Source organism: Poromitra crassiceps (assembly GCF_964638095.1).
Source record: "Poromitra crassiceps genome assembly, chromosome: 6".
Lineage (NCBI taxonomy): Eukaryota > Metazoa > Chordata > Actinopteri > Beryciformes > Melamphaidae > Poromitra > Poromitra crassiceps.
Genome location: NC_139627.1, coordinates 62,544,564 through 62,564,288, shown reverse-complemented (window position 1 = coordinate 62,564,288; position 19,725 = coordinate 62,544,564). Strand labels below are relative to the sequence as shown.

The 19,725-nt window shown below is 42.0% G+C and overlaps 2 protein-coding genes across 2 annotated transcripts in view; one reads left to right on the top strand and one right to left on the bottom strand.

The window, feature by feature from the left end:
• cerkl (CERK like autophagy regulator) overlaps positions 1 to 13,691 on the top strand; it is a gene marked incomplete at both ends in the record, with an annotated part of 68,309 nt that extends 54,618 nt beyond the window's left edge. The window contains 5 exons of the mRNA XM_083638335.1: positions 1,499 to 1,524; positions 4,029 to 4,137; positions 4,994 to 5,090; positions 12,059 to 12,228; positions 13,610 to 13,691. Coding sequence (XP_083494461.1) covers positions 1,499 to 1,524; positions 4,029 to 4,137; positions 4,994 to 5,090; positions 12,059 to 12,228; positions 13,610 to 13,691 — 484 coding nt within the window. The remainder of the gene's footprint in view (positions 1 to 1,498; positions 1,525 to 4,028; positions 4,138 to 4,993; positions 5,091 to 12,058; positions 12,229 to 13,609) is intronic.
• Positions 13,692 to 14,654: 963 nt separating this feature from the next.
• itga4 (integrin alpha 4) overlaps positions 14,655 to 19,725 on the bottom strand; it is a gene marked incomplete at its 5' end in the record, with an annotated part of 155,792 nt that continues 150,721 nt past the window's right edge. The window contains one exon of the mRNA XM_083638333.1: positions 14,655 to 19,077. Within this exon, the coding sequence (XP_083494459.1) occupies positions 18,979 to 19,077 (99 nt within the window). The 3' untranslated portion in view covers positions 14,655 to 18,978. The remainder of the gene's footprint in view (positions 19,078 to 19,725) is intronic.

The following is a 19,725-nucleotide window of genomic DNA, read 5'->3' as shown; positions in this document are numbered from 1 at the left end:
CTGGGTACCCCTTTTAACACACTGTTTACCCCTTTTTAACACACTGGGTACCCCTTTATAACACACTGGGTACCCCTTTTTAACACACTGGGTACCCCTTTTTAACACACTGTTTACCCCTTTTTAACACACTGGGTACCCCTTTATATGCCTCCGCCGACGATAGCCAGGCCAGAGGCATTATGGATTCGGGTTGTCAAGTCAAGTCAAGTCAAGTTTATTTGTATAGCACATTTCATACACAGAGGCAATTCAAGGTGCTTCACATAAAATGGTTGACAAGAAAATAAAAGAATAAAAGAAGAGAATGAAATGGACATTTAAAAGCATCACAACAAAACTTTAAGAAGGAGCATAAAAAGTGCATTAAGCAACAGGCGCAGCAGTTACAAAAATACCTAAAAACTTATAGAGGACTCGTTGGGTTTGCCAATGAGTCCAATATTTATAATATTGCTATATTTTTAAGATGATAAAAAGCAGATTTTCTGATTGACTAATGTGGGAGTTAAAGTTGAGATAGGAATCAATAATAACGCCAAGATTTTTGACTTGATCCTTAGGCTTCAGGGATCGAGACTCAAGGCGTGCAGTGATTTTAAGCCTTTGTTCTTTGGGACCAAAGACGATCACCTCTGTTTTGTCTTTGTTTAGCTGTAGGAAATTCTGGCACATCCAGTTATTTATTTGGCCAATGCACTGGCACAATGATTCTATGGGAGCATAGTCAGCTGAGGAAAGAGTTATATACAGCTGAGTGTCGTCTGCGTAGTTATGATAAGCTATTTTGTTTTTTTGCATAATTAGGCCTAAAGGGAGCATATAAAGGTTGAAAAGAACGGGCCCCATAATGGATCCTTGAGGAACCCCACAAGGGTTGTCCGTACGTACGTCCATCCGTCCGTACGGACAGACGTCCATCCGATGTTCGTTAACGTGATGTCTGAGGAATGCCTCCATGGAATTTCTTCGAATTTGCTTCAAACGTCCACTTGGACTCAAGGATGAACTGATTAGATTTTGGTGGTCAAAGTTCAAGGTCTCTGTGACCTCACAAACCCCATTTCCAAGCTCTTTAATGCAATATATCAGGAACGCCTTCACGGAATTTCATCCCATTTTCCTCAAATGTCCACTTGGACTCAAGGATGAACTGATTAGATTTTGGTGCTTAAAGCTCAAGGTCACTGTGACCTCACGAATGCTATTTTCAAGCTCGGTAACACCATATCTCAGTAACACATTCACAAAATGTCTTCACATTTGGCTCAAACGTCAAAGTCTGGATACTGGACAGACATGCATCTCGACTGCTCACTTGTTCGTGGAGGCATATATCCGTGGTGCGGTCATTCTAGTTTTCTTTGTGTGTGTGTGTGTGTGTGTGTGTGTGTGTGTGTGTTCAACCAACCTGCATGTGATTGGCCCACCTGACTGGACTGGTGTTGATGTGTGTATGTTGTTATAATTGAGATGTTTATGATGTGATCTGTTTCAGAGAGCAGGAACAGGACCAGGACTCAGGTAAGACAGGTGCCTGTCTTATGGTGAGGAATGTGGATTGTTCATTTTTGTTGATATTTATACCATTTTTGAGACTGCTTAACGATCCGTCTTTATCAATACCACTATCGATATTTTTCTATTATTTGGTTGAAATACAAGACAAGAATAAATTCTTAACAGAACTGGTTTTGCTTTTATTGCTTAACTCATTCTCCGCCAGGGTTTTTGATCATTTTCATTAATTTTCCAAGACCCACAGAATATTTTCTTCTATGACTACGTAAAGACTGAATATCCCAAAAGAGAGAAGAGAGCCTCAACTTTCATAGGAAAAAAAAAGTTTGATTCTACCTTCATCCGTTCTTTAGTTATCGACACCTGAATGTAGGTCGTTTTCACCAAAAACAGCAGTCTCTGACCAGAAAGCGCAGGAAATGGCATTTTTGTAAATGAAGTCATCTTCATGGCTCCTGACTCGAATAAATGCCTTTGATGGCAGATACTGGCCAGTGTTATGCATTCGTCTTGTGTGGGGGGACGACTGGTTGTCTGTGTAGGCTACTGTATGTCAGGAGCAATCTACCGGTTGAAATGTACACGGCGTCAAGAGTTTAGGGACTGGATTACTATTTCCTGAGGACAAGTGACTTGTGGACGTGTTGCGTGCAGGTTGAGTGGTGCGTGGTGAAAACTAAATCCTTCACGTTTGAGTGACAGGCTGCCCCCATGCTGTAATGGAGTCCAATCCCGTATCGATACAAGCTGCTGGACCAGCGTTTGAGCCGTGCCTTGGAGCTGTGCTATGGACCTTTTCTGATGGGAGATTGTTGCTTTTTTCTGCTTCCTGGTTTTGTTAGACAATCGTGGTCGTTCCTGTACACCTTTAGACGTGCTGTACTATTTCACATGGTGAGTAAGAGAGCCATCTATCACATGATGGTGAAAACACTTATTGCCGTCCGATGACGTCAATTGCGCAGAAGCGTTGTCTCTTAAATGACGTTCTATGGCGGAGAATGAGTTAACTGTGAGTCTGTGACTGTTTGATGTCTGAACAGAGTGAAATGTGCCTTGCCTGGTGAGGCAATTAATGGTGAGGCAATTCAATTCTTCTTTGCCTTGGAAGACAATTTAATTGAATTCAAATAGTTGAATCGTTGTATGTTTGTGCACCAGTGATTTGAGGTAAAGGACATTATTACTCTTGTCTGAGTCGAGACATAACGTTACATTATAGGAACTGCTAGTCTCGATAGCAGTATTGATAAGCTCAGACCTTATTGATTTTCGGGTTTTGAGAAATTATCGATCGATACCTATCAATACCGGCCCAGCAAGCAAGGACAGACCCGGCTGAATCGAGAGAGCCCAATCGGAACCCAGCTCAAGTCATATCACGACGAGTCAGATCTGGCCCAGATTATCACTGTATCACTATCCAACTAATTTCACTCACCAGTCACCACTGAAATATCCATGAGGATAACTAAATGGTTGCAATCAATCACGTATTTCTCAGCCTGGGCTATTTATTGATCCAAAATCCGAGTGATCAGCACTTGCATGTGGACAATCTGCGCTGATTAACAAACTGTTTATTCGTGGAGGCGGGACTACGAGGAGATGAATTGCGGGGAATCCTGCAATTGTCTGCAATGTGTTTCGGGGTTCTTCTTACACAGATTGTAGACGGTTACACCGTGATGTCCGATCCACAAAGACTTGACGCCAACGTTTTAAATATAAAACAAGTTTCTGCCATAATCCTACGGTATAGGCTATATTCGTGTCTCGTATAGCCTGCGTGTGCAGGAGCACTGGGTAAACAAACGTTATAGGCTGGTGGTGACACTTGTAAATTTTGAGGGAACCCTCAATGATTGTTCGAGATTAAGGTTTGAATTAAATTAGCTTTAGTTTTTATTAAAACTGTCCCAACTCCATGGATGTTATACCAGTATAAAAAGAACAAGGGGTCCATGTTTTGAAACGGTAGGCTATATAACGTACAGCATATAATTTCAGCGAACAGATAGCGTAGTGGTGTACTGTAAGTTGTAGATCCCGAGTACAAATCCCACTCAGGGCAGTATTATATTTTTTGAAAATGTAGCATAAATTGTTAATCTGGACATAATTATAGCTTTATGTATAAAGCTGCTGAATATACACTGTGTACATAGAATAACTGAACATGCCCATTCATGGTAATGGTCATATTTCGATGTCAGCTTGACGTTCCCGCGTCCTTGACGTTTAAATCATCCCCAAACCGGCTGTGATTTGGCCACGTCCTGCACGTCACTGAAAGACGTCATCACAACGTTATCATGACGTCATTTTGCTTGCTGGGGGGTCTTGATCCCCATCACTACTTATGGTGCACACCGCATACGCTCCACTCCACTCCACTCTACTTGCTTTTGGTATATATATATATATATATATATATATATATATATATATATATATATATATATATATATATATATATATATATGTCATGTGATTGGTTGCTGCAGAGGGGGAGGAGTCCTGGAGGACGAATCAGGGCCTGTATTTGAGTATCAGCATCATGTCCATCCCCTGCCTGAGCCCCCATGCCCCCCGCGGCCTGGCTCCCAATACCAGGTACACACACACACACACACACACACACACACACACACACACACACAACCCCCCACGCACCCCTGCAGCCTGGCACCCAATCTGGGAACCCATCAGTTAAACAAAAAAACCAAAACCAAAATCTCTAACCTCTGGGGGCAGAAGAAAGCAGAAGCAGAAGAAAATCCCTTTCCGCTCCCTGCAAGCTCTGCCATTGGCTCCAACCAACCGGCTCTGCCCATAGAGAGGCAAAGTGACTGCCTAGAGTACTTCCTGCTTCAGCACTGTACCAGAGATTTTCATCCGCCATTTATTTTCCCATACACATTTCGTAAAATGCATAGAAAAATAGTTCTACTGGTTCAAACCAAACGGTACAGATATATTTAGAAACAGGAGAGATCGCATAACATTTCACTGGGACCAAAACATAAAAAAATTTGGGTTTAAAGAAAATATTTTTTCGATGTTTTTTTTTAGTTTTGGTCCGAGTGAAATGTTCTATGGTCTCTCCCGATTATAGCGTTAGCTGAACCATGATGCAGGAAGTGACGTTACACTTTGCCTCTCTATTAATGCATTTCTTTTCCACTCCCTGGGTGTCGCTCTCAAATCCGTCTGTCGCTATGAAACAACAATAACAACTGTAGCTCATTGCTAGTAGCAAGTAGTAACTCTAAAAGCGCAAAGCATGCGTGTGAGCGCTGTTACACACCTTTTGTGTACGCCTGCCGACAGATTTTCGATGCAAGTCGAAAGTCTGTCTCGAGAGATTACCTGGCGCCTAACGCCTAACACCAGGTAATAACTACACACGCTCTGATAGGTCACGGTCAGATATCACTGACCAATCACATCTGTTTCCTGTTTGTGACAGGCTGGCCAATGGCAGCGCGGAGCTGATTGCAGTAGAAAACACTTCCAGGTCAGAGTTCATCAAACACCTGAAGAGATACAGCAGCTCCAGTGGACAGGTGACACCCCCAGCTAGCTTTAGCATGCTGTCTGTCTCTCTCACCCCCAGCTAGCATTGGCATGCTGTCTGTCTCTCTCACCCAGCTAGCTTTAGCATGCTGTCTGTCTCCTTACCCTCAGCTAGCTTTAGCATGCTGTTTGTCTCTCTCACACCCAGCTAGCTTTAGCATGCTGTCTGTCTCTCTCACCGCCTGCTAGCTTTAGCATGCTGTCTGTCTCCCTCACTGACAGCTAGCTTTAGCATGATGTCTGTCTCTCTCACCCCCATCTAGCATTGGCATGCTGTCTGTCTCTCTCACCCAGCTAGCTTTAGCATGTTATCTGTTCTCCTTACCCTCAGCTAGCTTTAGCATGCTGTCTGTCTCTCTCACCCCCAGCTAGCATTGGCATGCTGTCTGTCTCTCTCACCCAGCTAGCTTTAGCATGCTGTCTGTCTCCTTACCCTCAGCTAGCTTTAGCATGCTGTTTGTCTCTCTCACACCCAGCTAGCTTTAGCATGCTGTCTGTCTCTCTCACCCCCAGCTAGCTTTAGCATGCTGTCTGTCTCTCTCACCACCTGCTAGCTTTAGCATGCTGTCTGTCTCTCTCACCACCTGCTAGCTTTAGCATGCTGTCTGTTTCTCTCACCCTCAGCTAGCTTTAGCATGCTGTCTGTCTCTCTCACCCTCTGCTAGCTTTAGCATGCTGTCTCTCTCAAAGACAGCTAGCTTTAGCATGTTGTCCTTCCCCTCATGGCCTGGCATGTCAGAGTGCACACTAACTACAATATCTAACCCACTTACTAAATATGGGGCCTCAGTAAACAGGCCGCTTCCTTATTGACCTACATTCTGTATTTACCCAGACCAGGCCGGAGGGAGGGATGAGTGACAGTTTCCATAGCAACAAGTTGTTTTTCTGACTCAGCCTATATCATGACTCTGTCCCCAGCTGAGATTCTAGGTTCTTACAGTTCAGGATACTATACAATTATTATAAAAGTTAAAAAATAAATGAAATAAAAATTATGAATAAGTCAAATAAAATCAATGATCTATATGATTATATATATCAGGGCTTAAAATTCACTTTGCAAAATGGGGGGGAATAACCCCCCTTTGTATGTTCTTCAGATTGGGGGGATTGATAGACTTTGGGGGGGATTTTTTCAGCTGATACGATAACCGGTAAATATCTGCTTCTCCTGTCCGATAACAGATACGATAATAATTTCACATTTTTGTATTTAAAGCAGGACTAAACCCCCCAGATTTCTTGCAAAACGGTATTCTACTTGATTTGAAAACTCTGCAGGCAAGATGGCCACCTATACTCCCTTCTTTAGCTGGCAGAATTCCTCCCCCATAAACTAACATAATATTTGGCCAATAAGTATGTAACATACAAAATAAAACAACCCGTAATATCTTAATTTGATGTAGAATGCAGAGGACATGTAACTGTTTAGTTAAACTTGCATTCCAGGAATATTGCTCTAAAGATAACGTTAGTGGCTCGAGACTGTTTCGTCCTGAAATCCACTCCCTTTGTGCCAGACACAATTGATTGGGGGTGGAACACGCCAGGATTGGCCAACGCCAACAGCAGTGCCCAGAACGGTCAAATCAAATCATCGACTGAGACGCTATCACCCGCCTCCCAGTATTCTCAGTGTATCCAAGATAGATATCATAGAAAACGTTATGAATATAGTCACATTATGAACAACAAACTAACGCTGGTGATCCGTATGGAAACAGTGTTACCCGAAATGGTTAAAAGTTCTATCAATTTGGTCATTTAGTGGCGTTTTACTGCCCTGTAACATAACTAACTAGCGGCTAATATTAGCCACAGTAGGCGATTTCCCATGGATGCTTTGCTCTTAAAGGGCTCGCGCCCCATGAACTACAGTAATCACATGGGGGGAAAACATTTTTTTTCACATGAGTGGTGCTAACCCCACCGTGACGTCACGATGTACCAAATATCCCATTCATTTGAGGGCACACAAAAAAGCAGTGTTCAACCCATAGAGGGAACTTATGCTGCTGAAAATGATACAAATGGTACAATGGTAACAGTTTGGTCTCAAATGTGGAATTTTTTACCAGAATTCTTCACACACCACCCCCAAAGTCATATATATTGGTTAAAAGCTGAAAAAAAGTGTTTGGGGGTTTAGTCCTGCTTTAAGAAAAGTTGTTCTTAACCTGTAGTTTAAGCACACCTGGGACATCATAATAATATATGAGTGTTTTAGTAAAGTGTATCACTCAATACAAAAAAATAAAGGCTTTAATACAACCGAAAGCCTATGCTGCTTAGTCTCCAGATAAAACACAATGACAAAAGACATAGTAATTTAGACTCTTATTCAGGGATGCATGCAAAGTCATGGATAGTGAAAAAGGTGACAGATACCAGGGCAGACACAAAATCATTGACTTAAGTGCCCTATGTTAGTTGCAACTAAATGGGTTGTCTGCTTCCACCAGATTAAAAAAAAGACATTGGGCCCTATCTTCCCAAAAGCGCTAATTTAGCGTTTGCGCTCGTTTAACGCCATGCGCAATGCAAATTGGGAGCGCATGCCTGTTATTAGGGATGTCCCGATACTGATACGATACTGGTATCGGAGCCGATACTGGCCTATTTTGCTGTACTTGTACTCGTCCGATATTGACACGGCCACGCGCCCGATACCACTTTACACCTACAGCATGCAATGTGACATTAACCTCAAAGTAGCAAGCCAGCGTCAGGCTCACACAACCCAGCAAGCAAGGACAGACCCGGATGAATCGAGAGAGCCCAATCGGGGCCAGCTCAAGTCATATCACGACGAGTCAGATCTGGCCCAGATTATCACTGTATAATCACTATCCAACTAATTTCACTCACCAGTCACCACTGAAATATCCATGAGGATAACTAAATGGTTGCAATCAATCACGTATTTCTCAGCCTGGGTTATTTATCCAAAATCCGAGTGATCAGCACTTGCATGTGGACAATCTGCGCTGATTAACAAACTGTTTATTCGTGGAGGCGGGACTACGAGGAGATGAATTGCGGTGGAATCCTGCGATTGTCTCACTTGCATATCTTGTTGCCAGATTGTTTTGAAAGAGAGAAAATACATTGCGAGGCGTAAACTATACATTTGAGTTGGAAATTGGAATGTAGGTGGCGTTAATGTGTTTCGGAGTTCTTCTTACACAGATTGTAGACGGTTACACTGTGATGTCCGATCCACAAATACTTGACGCCAACGTTTTAAATATAAAACAAGTTTCTGCCATAATCCTACGGTATAGGCTATATTCGTGTCTCGTATAGCCTGCGTGTGCAGGAGCACTGGGTAAACAAACGTTATAGGCTGGTGGTGACACTTGTATAAATTTTGAGGAAACCCTCAATGATTCTTCGAGATTAAGGTTTGAATTAAATTAGCTTTCGTTTTTATTAAAACTGTCCCGACTGCCCTGACTCCATGGATGTTATACCGGTATAAAAAGAACAAGGGGTCCATGTTTTGCTATATTACTCCAACATACAGCAGATTATTTCAGCAAACATAGCGTAGTGGTAGATTAGCTGTCCTGTAAATTGTAGATCGCGAGTTCAAATCCCACTCAGCGCAGTATTTTTTGAAAATGTAGCATAAATTGTTAATCTGGACATAATTATAGCTTTATGTATAAAGCTGCTGAATATACACTGTGTACATAGAATAACTGAACATGCCCATTCATGGTAACGGTCATATTTCAACGTCAGCTTGACGTTCCCGCGTAGACGTCCAAATCATCCCCAAACCAGCTGTGATTTGGCCACGTCCTGCACGTCACTGAAAGACGTCATCACAACGTTATCATGACGTAATTCTGCTTGCTGGGAGCTGTTAATGCATGCAGACAAGATTCACTATAACAGCCTGTTTGTTTGCTTCTCTGCCTGGAGCACTTTGTGAGGAGAAATAAAAAGCTATCAGCTCAGTAATCAGCTGATAGGGCTACAGCCTGCACCGCATCGCTTGCCGATCACTGTCACTGTCTGACTGATTAGCTCTGCAGTTACCCTTCAACAAGCTAAAACACTTTCTGTTCAACTTACAGGTTAACATTAGTTGCTCTTCTAGCAGACAACAGTGCTGTGGAACAAGCAAAGGCTTACCAGATCGTTGTAATACGTGCTATGTGTCCCGTAATCCATACTGCCTTAAAGGTTAAAGTTTTAAAAGTGTAACGTTAATGTCCGTGAATTTAACAACCATTTTCCCAATTTCACTTCCGGTTGATTGGTTTTGCCTTCAAAATAAAAGCACGATAACGTTCGTTTTTACAATAAACATTAAAGTAGTAATCCAACTATTAGACCCAACATAATGAACATAAGAACACAAGCAACCTCTAGTTTAATGTTTGAATGAAAATAGACCAGCAGAACAAATACAAAAGAGATGCACAGATATGTGGTTTAAATGGTTGATTCATAGCATACTTCTTTATTTAATGGGAAACTTTTTTTCCATATTACTTGGAAACTTTTGTTGTATAAGGCATCAAGAGAAGAGACTATCAAGTATAGGTGATACCCATTATGTGAAATTTGTGTGGTCTTGTGAAAACGAAGTAGGCTACCTAAAGAAAATGACTAAAACCCATAATATTGAAAAGTTATCTTTTAATTAACCATAAGGCATAACAAAAACACTTTGTCGACCCCTAATCAAATACTCGGTATCGGTATTCGGTAGCGGCAAGTACCCAGATGTCAGTACTCCTACTTGTACTCGGTCAGCAAAAAGGTGGTATCGGAACATCCCTACCTGTTATAATTGCACTGGGCATAGGCGTGCCACATACCAAAGCAGGCGTTTCAGCGCTAAAATGTGGGGATAGATGGCATTATCCTATCGTCAGCGGCGCGCAATTACTTTGCGCTGAGAGCTTTAAAAAGGACCTATTACGCACTAAATACCTTGCTGCGGTGGGAGCGCACCCACATCTCCGTGCAGCGCAGCGCAAAGTAAAATTCCTTTTGGATATGTCATTACGCACAGCCTTGCCACGCCAGGACATCACACTTCCTCAGTGTATGTGAAGGAAGGTTCTGTACAGTATGAATGGATGACATGCATCTTGTGTTTTTGTAATAATTTGCTTAATATATATATACAGTATATATATATATATATGGGCGAGGGTGTATGATGTTCGACAGACCCGAAACACCTTACGACCCCAGTTAACATCACTGATGACGCGTCCCAGCGCATGCTGTAGTATGTATTTTGAATTGTAGTATTCTGGCTCGCCTGGCCAGTGACACTTAGGAATAGTCTAGGTGACAACCAAGTATAGTTTGGTGACAAGCTGGAGAGACAGTTGACGGTCGGAGAGACGGCATCTGGTACGGGATGGGTTTAGCACCCCAGCCTGGCTCTCTCGTGAGGGAGAAATCCACAAGCTCTACGGATTAGCCTCCTGAAAATCTGTGTAAACATCGGCGCGGCCTGGGGTCCTTCAGGCTAGAGCGAGGTGCTCGGCGCAGGCGAATGACGTGCAGCGCACAGGCCTCCTTGAGGCATCCTCTCTGCCCATGGTACGGCATAGTAGGATTGCGTTTTCCCCAGGGAGGGTCTGGTGAGACGAAGGAGGAGCGCGGCCTTGATTCACCCACAGGGCCTTAGCCCTCCATGCACCGAAGGGTCTTTCAATGCTGCGGTGTAGCACTAGCTCTATTGCAGAGGAGTGGGCATGATCAACCCTTCCGCGGGCAACGTTCCAGACAGAGTAGGAAGGCTGATCCGTGAGCGGCTGCTTCCGGGACGTGGGTCGGGGTCTTAATCGGCCTCGGCCGGGTCTAGTGGGCGAGGGTGTATGATGTTCGACAGACCCGAAACACCTTACGACCCCAGTTAACATCACTGATGACGTGTCCCAGCGCATGCTGTAGCATGTATTTTTAATTATATATATATAATATATATATATAATAAAAAAAAAATATATATATATATATATATATATATTATATATATTATATATATTTTTTATATATATATATATATATATATATATATATATATATATATATATATATTATATATAATTAAAAATACATACTACAGCATGCGCTGGGACGCGTCATCAGTGATGTTAACTGGGGTCGTAAGGTGTTTCGGGTCTGTCGAACATCATACACCCTCGCCCACTAGACCCGGCTGAGGCCGATATAAAGCAAATTATTACAAAAACACAAGATGCATGTCATCCATTCATACTGTACAGAACCTTCCTTCACATACACTGAAGAAGACAGACAGTTGTGTGGTTGTGTGTGTGTGTGTGTGTGTGTGTGTGTGTGTGTGTGTGTGTGTGTGGTATGAACGGTACTGCACAGGTGTGTTGCTGCCCCCTGCTGTAGAGTCAGAGTGCATGTTACAGGCCTGAACTTCCCCTTAAAGTTTGAGGCTCAAACTTTAAAGGGTCCATCTACTTGTCTACTTAAAGTGAATGGATAGTAGAGCTACAACAATTAATCGATTTATAAAATAAAAAATAAATTGTTGTCAACTTTTAAATTAATCGCAAACTATTTAAATAATCGCTTATTCGTTTTGAGTATTCTTTTATGGGGAAAAAAGTCAAAATTCTCAGATTCCAGCTTGTTAAATGGGAATATTTTCTGGTTTCCTTACTCCTCTATGACAGTCAACTGAATATCTTTGTGTTGTGGACAAAACAAGACATTTGAGGACGTCATCTTTGGCTTTAGGAAACACACTGATCCACATTTTTTTACATTTTCTGACATTTTATAGACCAAACACCTAATCGATTATTCCAGAAAATAATCAACAGATTAATCGATAATGAACATAATAGTTAGAAGCAGCCCCAATGGAAAGACCAACGTTTCTCCTCTCAGCCGGTCTCCTATTGGCTCATCCAATTGACCCCGCCCCCTCTCTCCACAGTTCAACTTCCCATTCGTGGAGACACACACCGTGTCGGCAGTGAGGCTCCGCCTCCGCACGCCAGTTGGCTGGGCTGAGGAGGATGAGGGAGACGTCATCCAATCTGAGCGAGCCTTCCCCTGGAACATCGACGGAGAGCTGGTGGAGCTCGCCAATGACGTGCTTGTTAGGTAACGTCTCATAACTATGAGGATTATTATTATTATATTGGTGTTACTAATTATACTGTTATAAGTGTAATTCATACTCATTCTCACTATCATTACAACCATAATAAGTACTACATAGAAAGTAATAATTAATACTACTACTACTAATAACAACAATAATAATAATAATAATAATAATAATAATAATAATAATAATAACAATTATTATTATTATTATTTACTGCTATCCACATTATTCCTAGCTGCCATGATGCCTTACGTGAAATATGGGCGCTTCTTCCAGTGTAATCCTCCCAGCCCCCTCCCCCCGTTACGTTGCTGACACAGACACAACATAACCCGTCTGTAAACGATGTTTCAAACCTGCAGGTGAAAAGAGCAAATCACGTCCAACTTGGCCAAACATCTCGCCGATAAATATCCCGAGTTGTTCAAAGAGCAACAGATTAGCGGATGTGATAGATAACATTATTACATTCCCTCAAATAAGTCATCAAACGAGTGTTATTTCTTTGTGACAAGCAACCTTTTTTTCAGCATCGGAGTTTGACGAGGAAATGCGCTTGAGTACGAGCGCCGCAGAGCCTCTGCCAACAAGTAACGTTAACAACCAGCTGCAACAGAGGGGAGGGGGATCTGTATAGGCTGTATAGTTCATAACAATGTAGGCTAATCCACACTCTTTATGTTAGTTTATACACAATTTACTGATAGGGAAAGAATGACACATAGCCTTAGTGGTAAACTGTGACACTATACACTCAACAGGGTGCAATCCTCTTTGAACTTCCCGACAGCTGTACAACAATCTCTGACACTGGGGACCACTGTCGCCAAAAGACTCATTCTGAAGGAGTGGAAGTCCTCCTCTCCACCCTCTTTTCGGGTATGGCTGATGGACATGATTTCTGTTATACAGATGGAGAGACTCAGGTCCCTGAGAACCAACTCGCTTGGGAGGTTCTCAACTATCTGGGACCCGTTTCTGGCCCACTTTGACGAGGTTAAAAAAGACAGGTGACTGAGGTTGGGGGTGACGGATGACTTGCCCGGCTGGTGTCTTGTGGACCCCTTGCGTGAGATCCCATGCACCTTATCTAAATACAGATACAGAAAGAATTTCAGGACAAATATAAGTATATATAAAATATACTAACTAATTAAAACCCGTAGTCCTGAAACCAGCCTGCTTCCCTCATTTGTATGGGGATTTTGGTTAAATGTCTGAAATAATGTCTGTGGTTAACAAAAGTTTATGAAACGGTGAACTTTGTGTTCAGCAAGATAATCTTCACAAATGAGAACAACTTATGACTTTACTGAAAATCACGATTTATGGCGCTTACTTTTTCCGTGTGTGTGTGTGTGTGTGTGTGCGCAGAGTCCATCCCCGGCTCATCACTCTGTATGGAGAGGAGGTGGAGGAAGCTGAAGAGCCGCTCGTTTCCTGTAGCTGCATCTGAGCCAACAGCATCGTCCACCAGAGGGTGGTGTGTGCTGGACCAAGCCTCAACCTCCGGGGCTGAAAAGTGAAGCCAACGTGGAAGTAAAAAAAAAATTTGTTCCTCGAATGGCCATGAAATGACTGGCTCCAAAATCAAGTCATTCCCATAGAGCCCCATGTTAAAATGCCTGACTTTACAACAGAAATAAATAGGGTTGAGCCGAATACGTTGATGAAACGAGTATCCGGTACAGATAATGTACTTTTTACGAGTATCATCCTGTCAATATCCGTACTCTTGATTAGGGCTGGTATAATTGTTTAACATTAAAGTGATACTGATAGAAGTAGAGTACTTCATTCTATACCTTTTTTTGCCATATTTTGAACATTTTGGTGGCATCTCGGCACACTGAACTGCCCTAAGTCACACCCATTTTCAGTCTAAACCCAGGCCACTTTTGCTCTAAACCACACCCCCAGTACAAATACAGATACAGAAGATAATTGTGTACTCACTCTTCCCTAGAAATAAGCCTGCTTCACGGTTTTGGTCTCTTTAGCTAATTTCACCTTTCATGACAACTGTACAGGGGCTGAATTTTTATTTCACTCACCCGGTTAGACATATACTATGGGTGCAAAAATAAATCTGATTTGATAGAAGTCAATGAGAACATCAATGGGTTTTACATTTAGCTCTGAGGAACAAGCTTTATTTTGACGTTTTTGTAGTCTACTATATACTGCTGTCTTATAAAGTCCATTGCAATAGTTTGTTTTACAGTGAAGATCAAAGATTGTACCATTTTTATTTTATTTTTCATGCAACACTGCTGTTTATATACGTTCTTATGATAATGCTGAATTACAGAGTTAACAAGGTTTTGTAACAGATATAGAAGTTAAAGTGTGAGAAGTGTTGAGTAGAAATGAGTCCATTGTTTTAAATAGAAAAACTCATTTTAATAGAAAACCATTGATAAAGCATTGAGGTGTCCGTTGCCATTCCAGTGCACAATTACATAAATTAAACAAAACAAAACACGTGTGTCCATTTTTACAGCAAACCTCAAACAATAAAACTTTTTACTTTTTTAAATGATCTGAACAGAATGTGTCTGGTGGTGTGTATTTACTCTGGCAGACTGTAATGCGTCAAAGCTTCGACCATGGTAATCAACATCCAAATCAGTGTTCCAATGCCAACAACAACTAAATCAGTGTTCCAATGCCAGCAACAACTTGTTTTTTGTTTTCCCCATGACACCTGGGCCGGATTATCCATAAGTGATTGGGTGAGTGAGTGCCCAGGGGTACCAGTCGATTGCCTTGCTGGGGGAAGGGGGGGGGGGGGGGACCAAGTGATTTGGGGCGATATCTGACCTAAGGCATCCATTGGTACCAACTAAATTATGTCATGCTAGCTTGTCGGGTAGGTGGCTAAATACTGCACTTGCAATATTGTGATTTTGTCTTTTTTTATATATTTTTCCTATTTTCTTTTATCTCTGAATATTGATATGACGTGCATAGTGCATACTGACACTAAGACAAATTCATTGTGTGTAATCTTGCATATTGTGGCAACAAAGGTGATTCTGATTCTGATTGTCGGGAAGGCGGGGCTAAATAACACTGCTAAACTTTGGCGAGTTAAAAACTGGCATGGCCATTTTCAAAGGGGTCCCTTGACCTCTCACCTCAAGATATCGGTAACACTTTACAATACTGTAACACAAAAAATGGGTAGTTATTGAGGAACTAGTCAGGAACTAACCATTAGTTCATGAATAGTTAATAGGTAGTTCCTTAATGGTAGTTACTTAAGAACTGACCATTAGTTACCATGTTAACGAACCAGTAAGTAATGATTACTTCCTTAAAAAAATATATATTTTATTTTTTGTTACTACGGCTGGTGTGCGAGTGGGATAAAAAAAAAACATATATCTCAATGGGCTGACTCACCAAAGGACAGTGCTGCGGCTCTAGACTACAGGATTGGGTATTCTAGAGCAGGTACATAGATGTCTGTTCAGATGTGCATTTACTGCGGTGGTTGAATCCCCAATCCTGTCTGTCTGGGCTGGGCTAGCAGCTGCTGAATAGAGAGGCAAAGTGACCGCCTACTTGCTGCTTCAGCACTGTACCAGAGATTTTCATCCGCCATTTATTTTCCCATACACATTTCGTACGGCTTATAAAAATAGTTTTACTGGTTCAAACCAAATGGTACAGATATATTTAGAAAAAGGGGAGATCGCATAACATTTCAGTGGGACCAAAATGTTAAAAAAAAGTTTTTTTGTTTTTTTTAATTTTCAATAAAAAAAATGCATTTAAAGAAAATATTTTTTCAATGTTTTTTTAAGTTTTGGTCCGAGTTAAATGTTCTATGATCTCTTCCGATTATAGCGTTAGCTGAACCGTTTGGTTCGACAAAGTAAAACTATTTTATACGCATTTTAAGAAATGTCTATGGGAAAATAAATGGCGGATGAAAATCTCTGGTACAGTGCTGAAGCAGGAATTGACGTTCCACGTTGCCGCTCTATTGGGAGAATGTGACCGTGACCACGCCCCCAGCCAGCTACCCCAGCGTCTATGACGAGACATTGACTGTATCTATGTGTACCCACAAGTCTCCCCTTTAGAGACATGCCCACTTTATGCTGTTTTGTGTCAGGAAAGAAGAACATGCCGTTTTATTGGATTCAGTATAAAAGTGTTATTTTCACAGGCGCATGGCCAATTCCACTTACGCTGTTCGTATGGAATTGGACTGTACAGGATCTGTGTTTGTTTTACCTACCAACACGAGGGTCACAGGTTTTAGCCCCCGCGTTGCCTCCAAGCCGGTGGGTATGAGTCCTGGTCGCTGCACTAGCTCCTCCTGGTCGGGCGGGCACCTGTTTTGGGGGGAGGGGAACCGGGTGGAATAGCATGATCCTCCCACGCACTACGTCCTGCCGGTGAAACACCTCGCTGTCAGGTGAAAAGAAGCGGCTGGTGACTGCACATGTATCGGAGGAAGCATGTGCTAGTCTACAACTCTTCCCAGATCGGCAGAGGGGGTGGAGCAACAACGGGGACAGCAGGGGGAATTGGACAAGTACAATTTGGAAGAATACATTCACAGGTTCACAAACAGGGCAACTATTTGGGCTGCCAAGTTGTTGCTTAGTTGTTGCTCAGCAGTGTGTGTGTGTGTGTGTGTGTGTGTACACAAGGCATCCAGTGCATAGAGTCAGCAGATTAAAGGCCAATGATTAGCAGGAGCGATGGGAGGGTGTGAGGCGATCAGAGAACAGGGCTTCATCCTCTTGGTCATCGCTGTTGATGAGGTCACATGATGTCACTTCCCTCATGCCCTGAGGCCTCCTGATTGGCCCAGGATGTTTATTGTTTCAACACTTCCCTTTTTGTGACAAACTCTTCATCATCATAATCATCATCAGTCTCTTTGTGATGACAGACCATAATAGTTTATAATAATAAACTATTCATAAAGTTCATAATACTTTAGTTCATAATAATACAGTCCCTCCAGGATTTTTTTTAAATGTGTGATTGTTGTGATCAAAAATGCTTGATTTTCTAGCGTCTTTTATCCGACATTTCAAAGCAATTTGCAATGTTTTATTTGTATTAATTACTGCGAACGCAAAAACACAATTTCCTGCAGGGACTGATTATAAGTGCTAGGCTGTGGCCGGAATGGATCACTCTCTGTGTTCAGGCACTCATACGTATGTCAGACATTTATGTCACACATTAGTTAGTGTCCGAAATAAACTTATTTCGGTGCCAAACATACGTCAAGCTATTGATGTTTTTTAAACGTCAGGATCTTTCCTGACGTCAGCTGACTGACTGTTTGACTCCCCATTGTTGAGCAGCAACGGTATCCCTATAGCCTAGTCTTGTTTTTTAACTGTCAATTCATAACTAATTATAAGTGCCATGTTTTGTTATGCTAATTTGAGCTTGAACATTAACATTAAGGTCTGTTGTTCAAGATGTATCTCTAGCTGAAAGTTATACGGCTTATTGTAATGTTTTTTTTGTTAATGTCAGCGAGTGAGAATTCTAAAACATGAGGGAAACCGCCAGCCCTTTCTCATTCTCAACGACTGTCTAATGTCGTACGTTAGACTCGAACATAACAACACTTCTCATGTTGACATACGGGATCAGTGCACTAATAGAGCAGGTAATTAGTGTGCTAATAGAGCAACTAATTCCCAGTGAGCACAAACCGGGATTTGAACGTTGATTTCTAGGTTAAAACTGGGTGATATCGGGTCTGAACGTCTAAGACCTAATTTCACCCTCTTTTCAACCAGCTAAAATGCGTCCAAAACCACATTTTGGTTAATCATATTGATAATTTGTTAGTTGTAGCTTGAAAGAGAGACAATATTGATAGTGTGTGAATTGGCATTTCTCCAATTCATTGTGTAACTAAGAGTTGAAATGTGGTCTACGCAAAGACTACATTTCAACACATTTTATGTCACATGAAATATCATAAATATGGAACTATATAGGCTATGTGCTGCCAGAAAAAACCTTCCAAGACACAACTATGGTTAATACAGAATTGAATACGAAGCAAGAGCAACTGCACGCAACTGCAGTGCGGAGAGAGGTGCTCTGCATTTCATGCTACAGTAGAGACAGGGAGAGAAATGAAATGAATTAGTACACATTGATCACATTTCTTGACCCATGTGGTTTGTACATGTAACTGTTCATTTTTAGTTGTTTCAAGTAGCCTAAATGTGCTGTGTTGAGAGAGATAAGCAGCACAAAGTAGGCTATAGGGCGGAGAACTGAAACGCCTATTTACATTCAGTAAAAACAAGTTTGGTGATTCTATTCATGTGCGAATACGATCATTTGAGAGTGAAACCGCACTCAGTACTGACATACTGTAATGGCGTTTCTCACTTAGCACTGTACAAAGTAACATGATGATCACTTGGCTGCCGCTCTGACCATGAAAGTCTTGGTCCCAGTGCGAAGCGCGTGCACCATCTGCAGTCTGCCTCGCTCGACTATGAGGCCCTCAAGAGCAGCCAGACTCTCTCCTGCATCGCTACAGTGCAGGAGAGAGTCTGGCAAGTGAGACAAGTGAGCAGCTAATTGATGTGCTAATAGAGCAGCTAATTAGTGCACTAATACAGCAGAGCTATGAGGGAAAATAGAGATGTGGGGATAGAGATCCATTCCAGTCACAGCCATAGTTTCTCTGTTACCCCAGAGTCGGGCATGGTGCACAGTAGGCTCAGAGGTCAGAGTTAGGATGTGCTCTCTTTCTTATCGTTTTGCGGAACGTAGTCCCAGCTGTCTCTCCTGAACTCTTCTTTCTCCTGGAACTGCCTCTTAAAGAAACCAGCCTGAGAGAGAGAGAGAGAGAGAGAGAGAGAGAGAGAGAGAGAGAGAGAGAGAGGCAGACAGATAGACAGATAGAGAGCGAGACAGGCAGGCAGACAGACAGACAGAGAGAGAGAGAGAGAATACACTGTAGTTTATAATAATACACTTTATTACATGGCGTTGTTGAATACTTGATTCTGATTGGTCAATTAAGACATTCTTCAGTCCGTTATCTCGCTGCTATGGAGGCAGTTCTGGCCATACACTCTGGAGGACCACGTCTGCAGAAAGAGGTATGGTCAATTTAACGGTTAATCTAAATTTAATGTCAAATCATTGACTCCATCAGAAAACACCATGGAAGATTTTTCTAATATAAATTTTTATTCCTGTCCTTAGATCCTGCACGGCACGAAAACGCCAAGAATCTGGACGATATCTGGAGCATATCTGTAGATTTCTTTGATATTTTTTATGCCAGGTCAAATAATGAAACCATATTTGCCTCATCTATCTATTCTATACTATAATGACGATAGCGTCTGTCTCTCTGTCTCTCTCTCTGTCTCTCTCTCTGTCCTTCGCGTATCTCGAGAACCGTTGGTTGGATCGACTTGAAACTCGGGGAGTGCGCTGATGGCGACCCGACGGAGTGCAGTGCCCTGTTT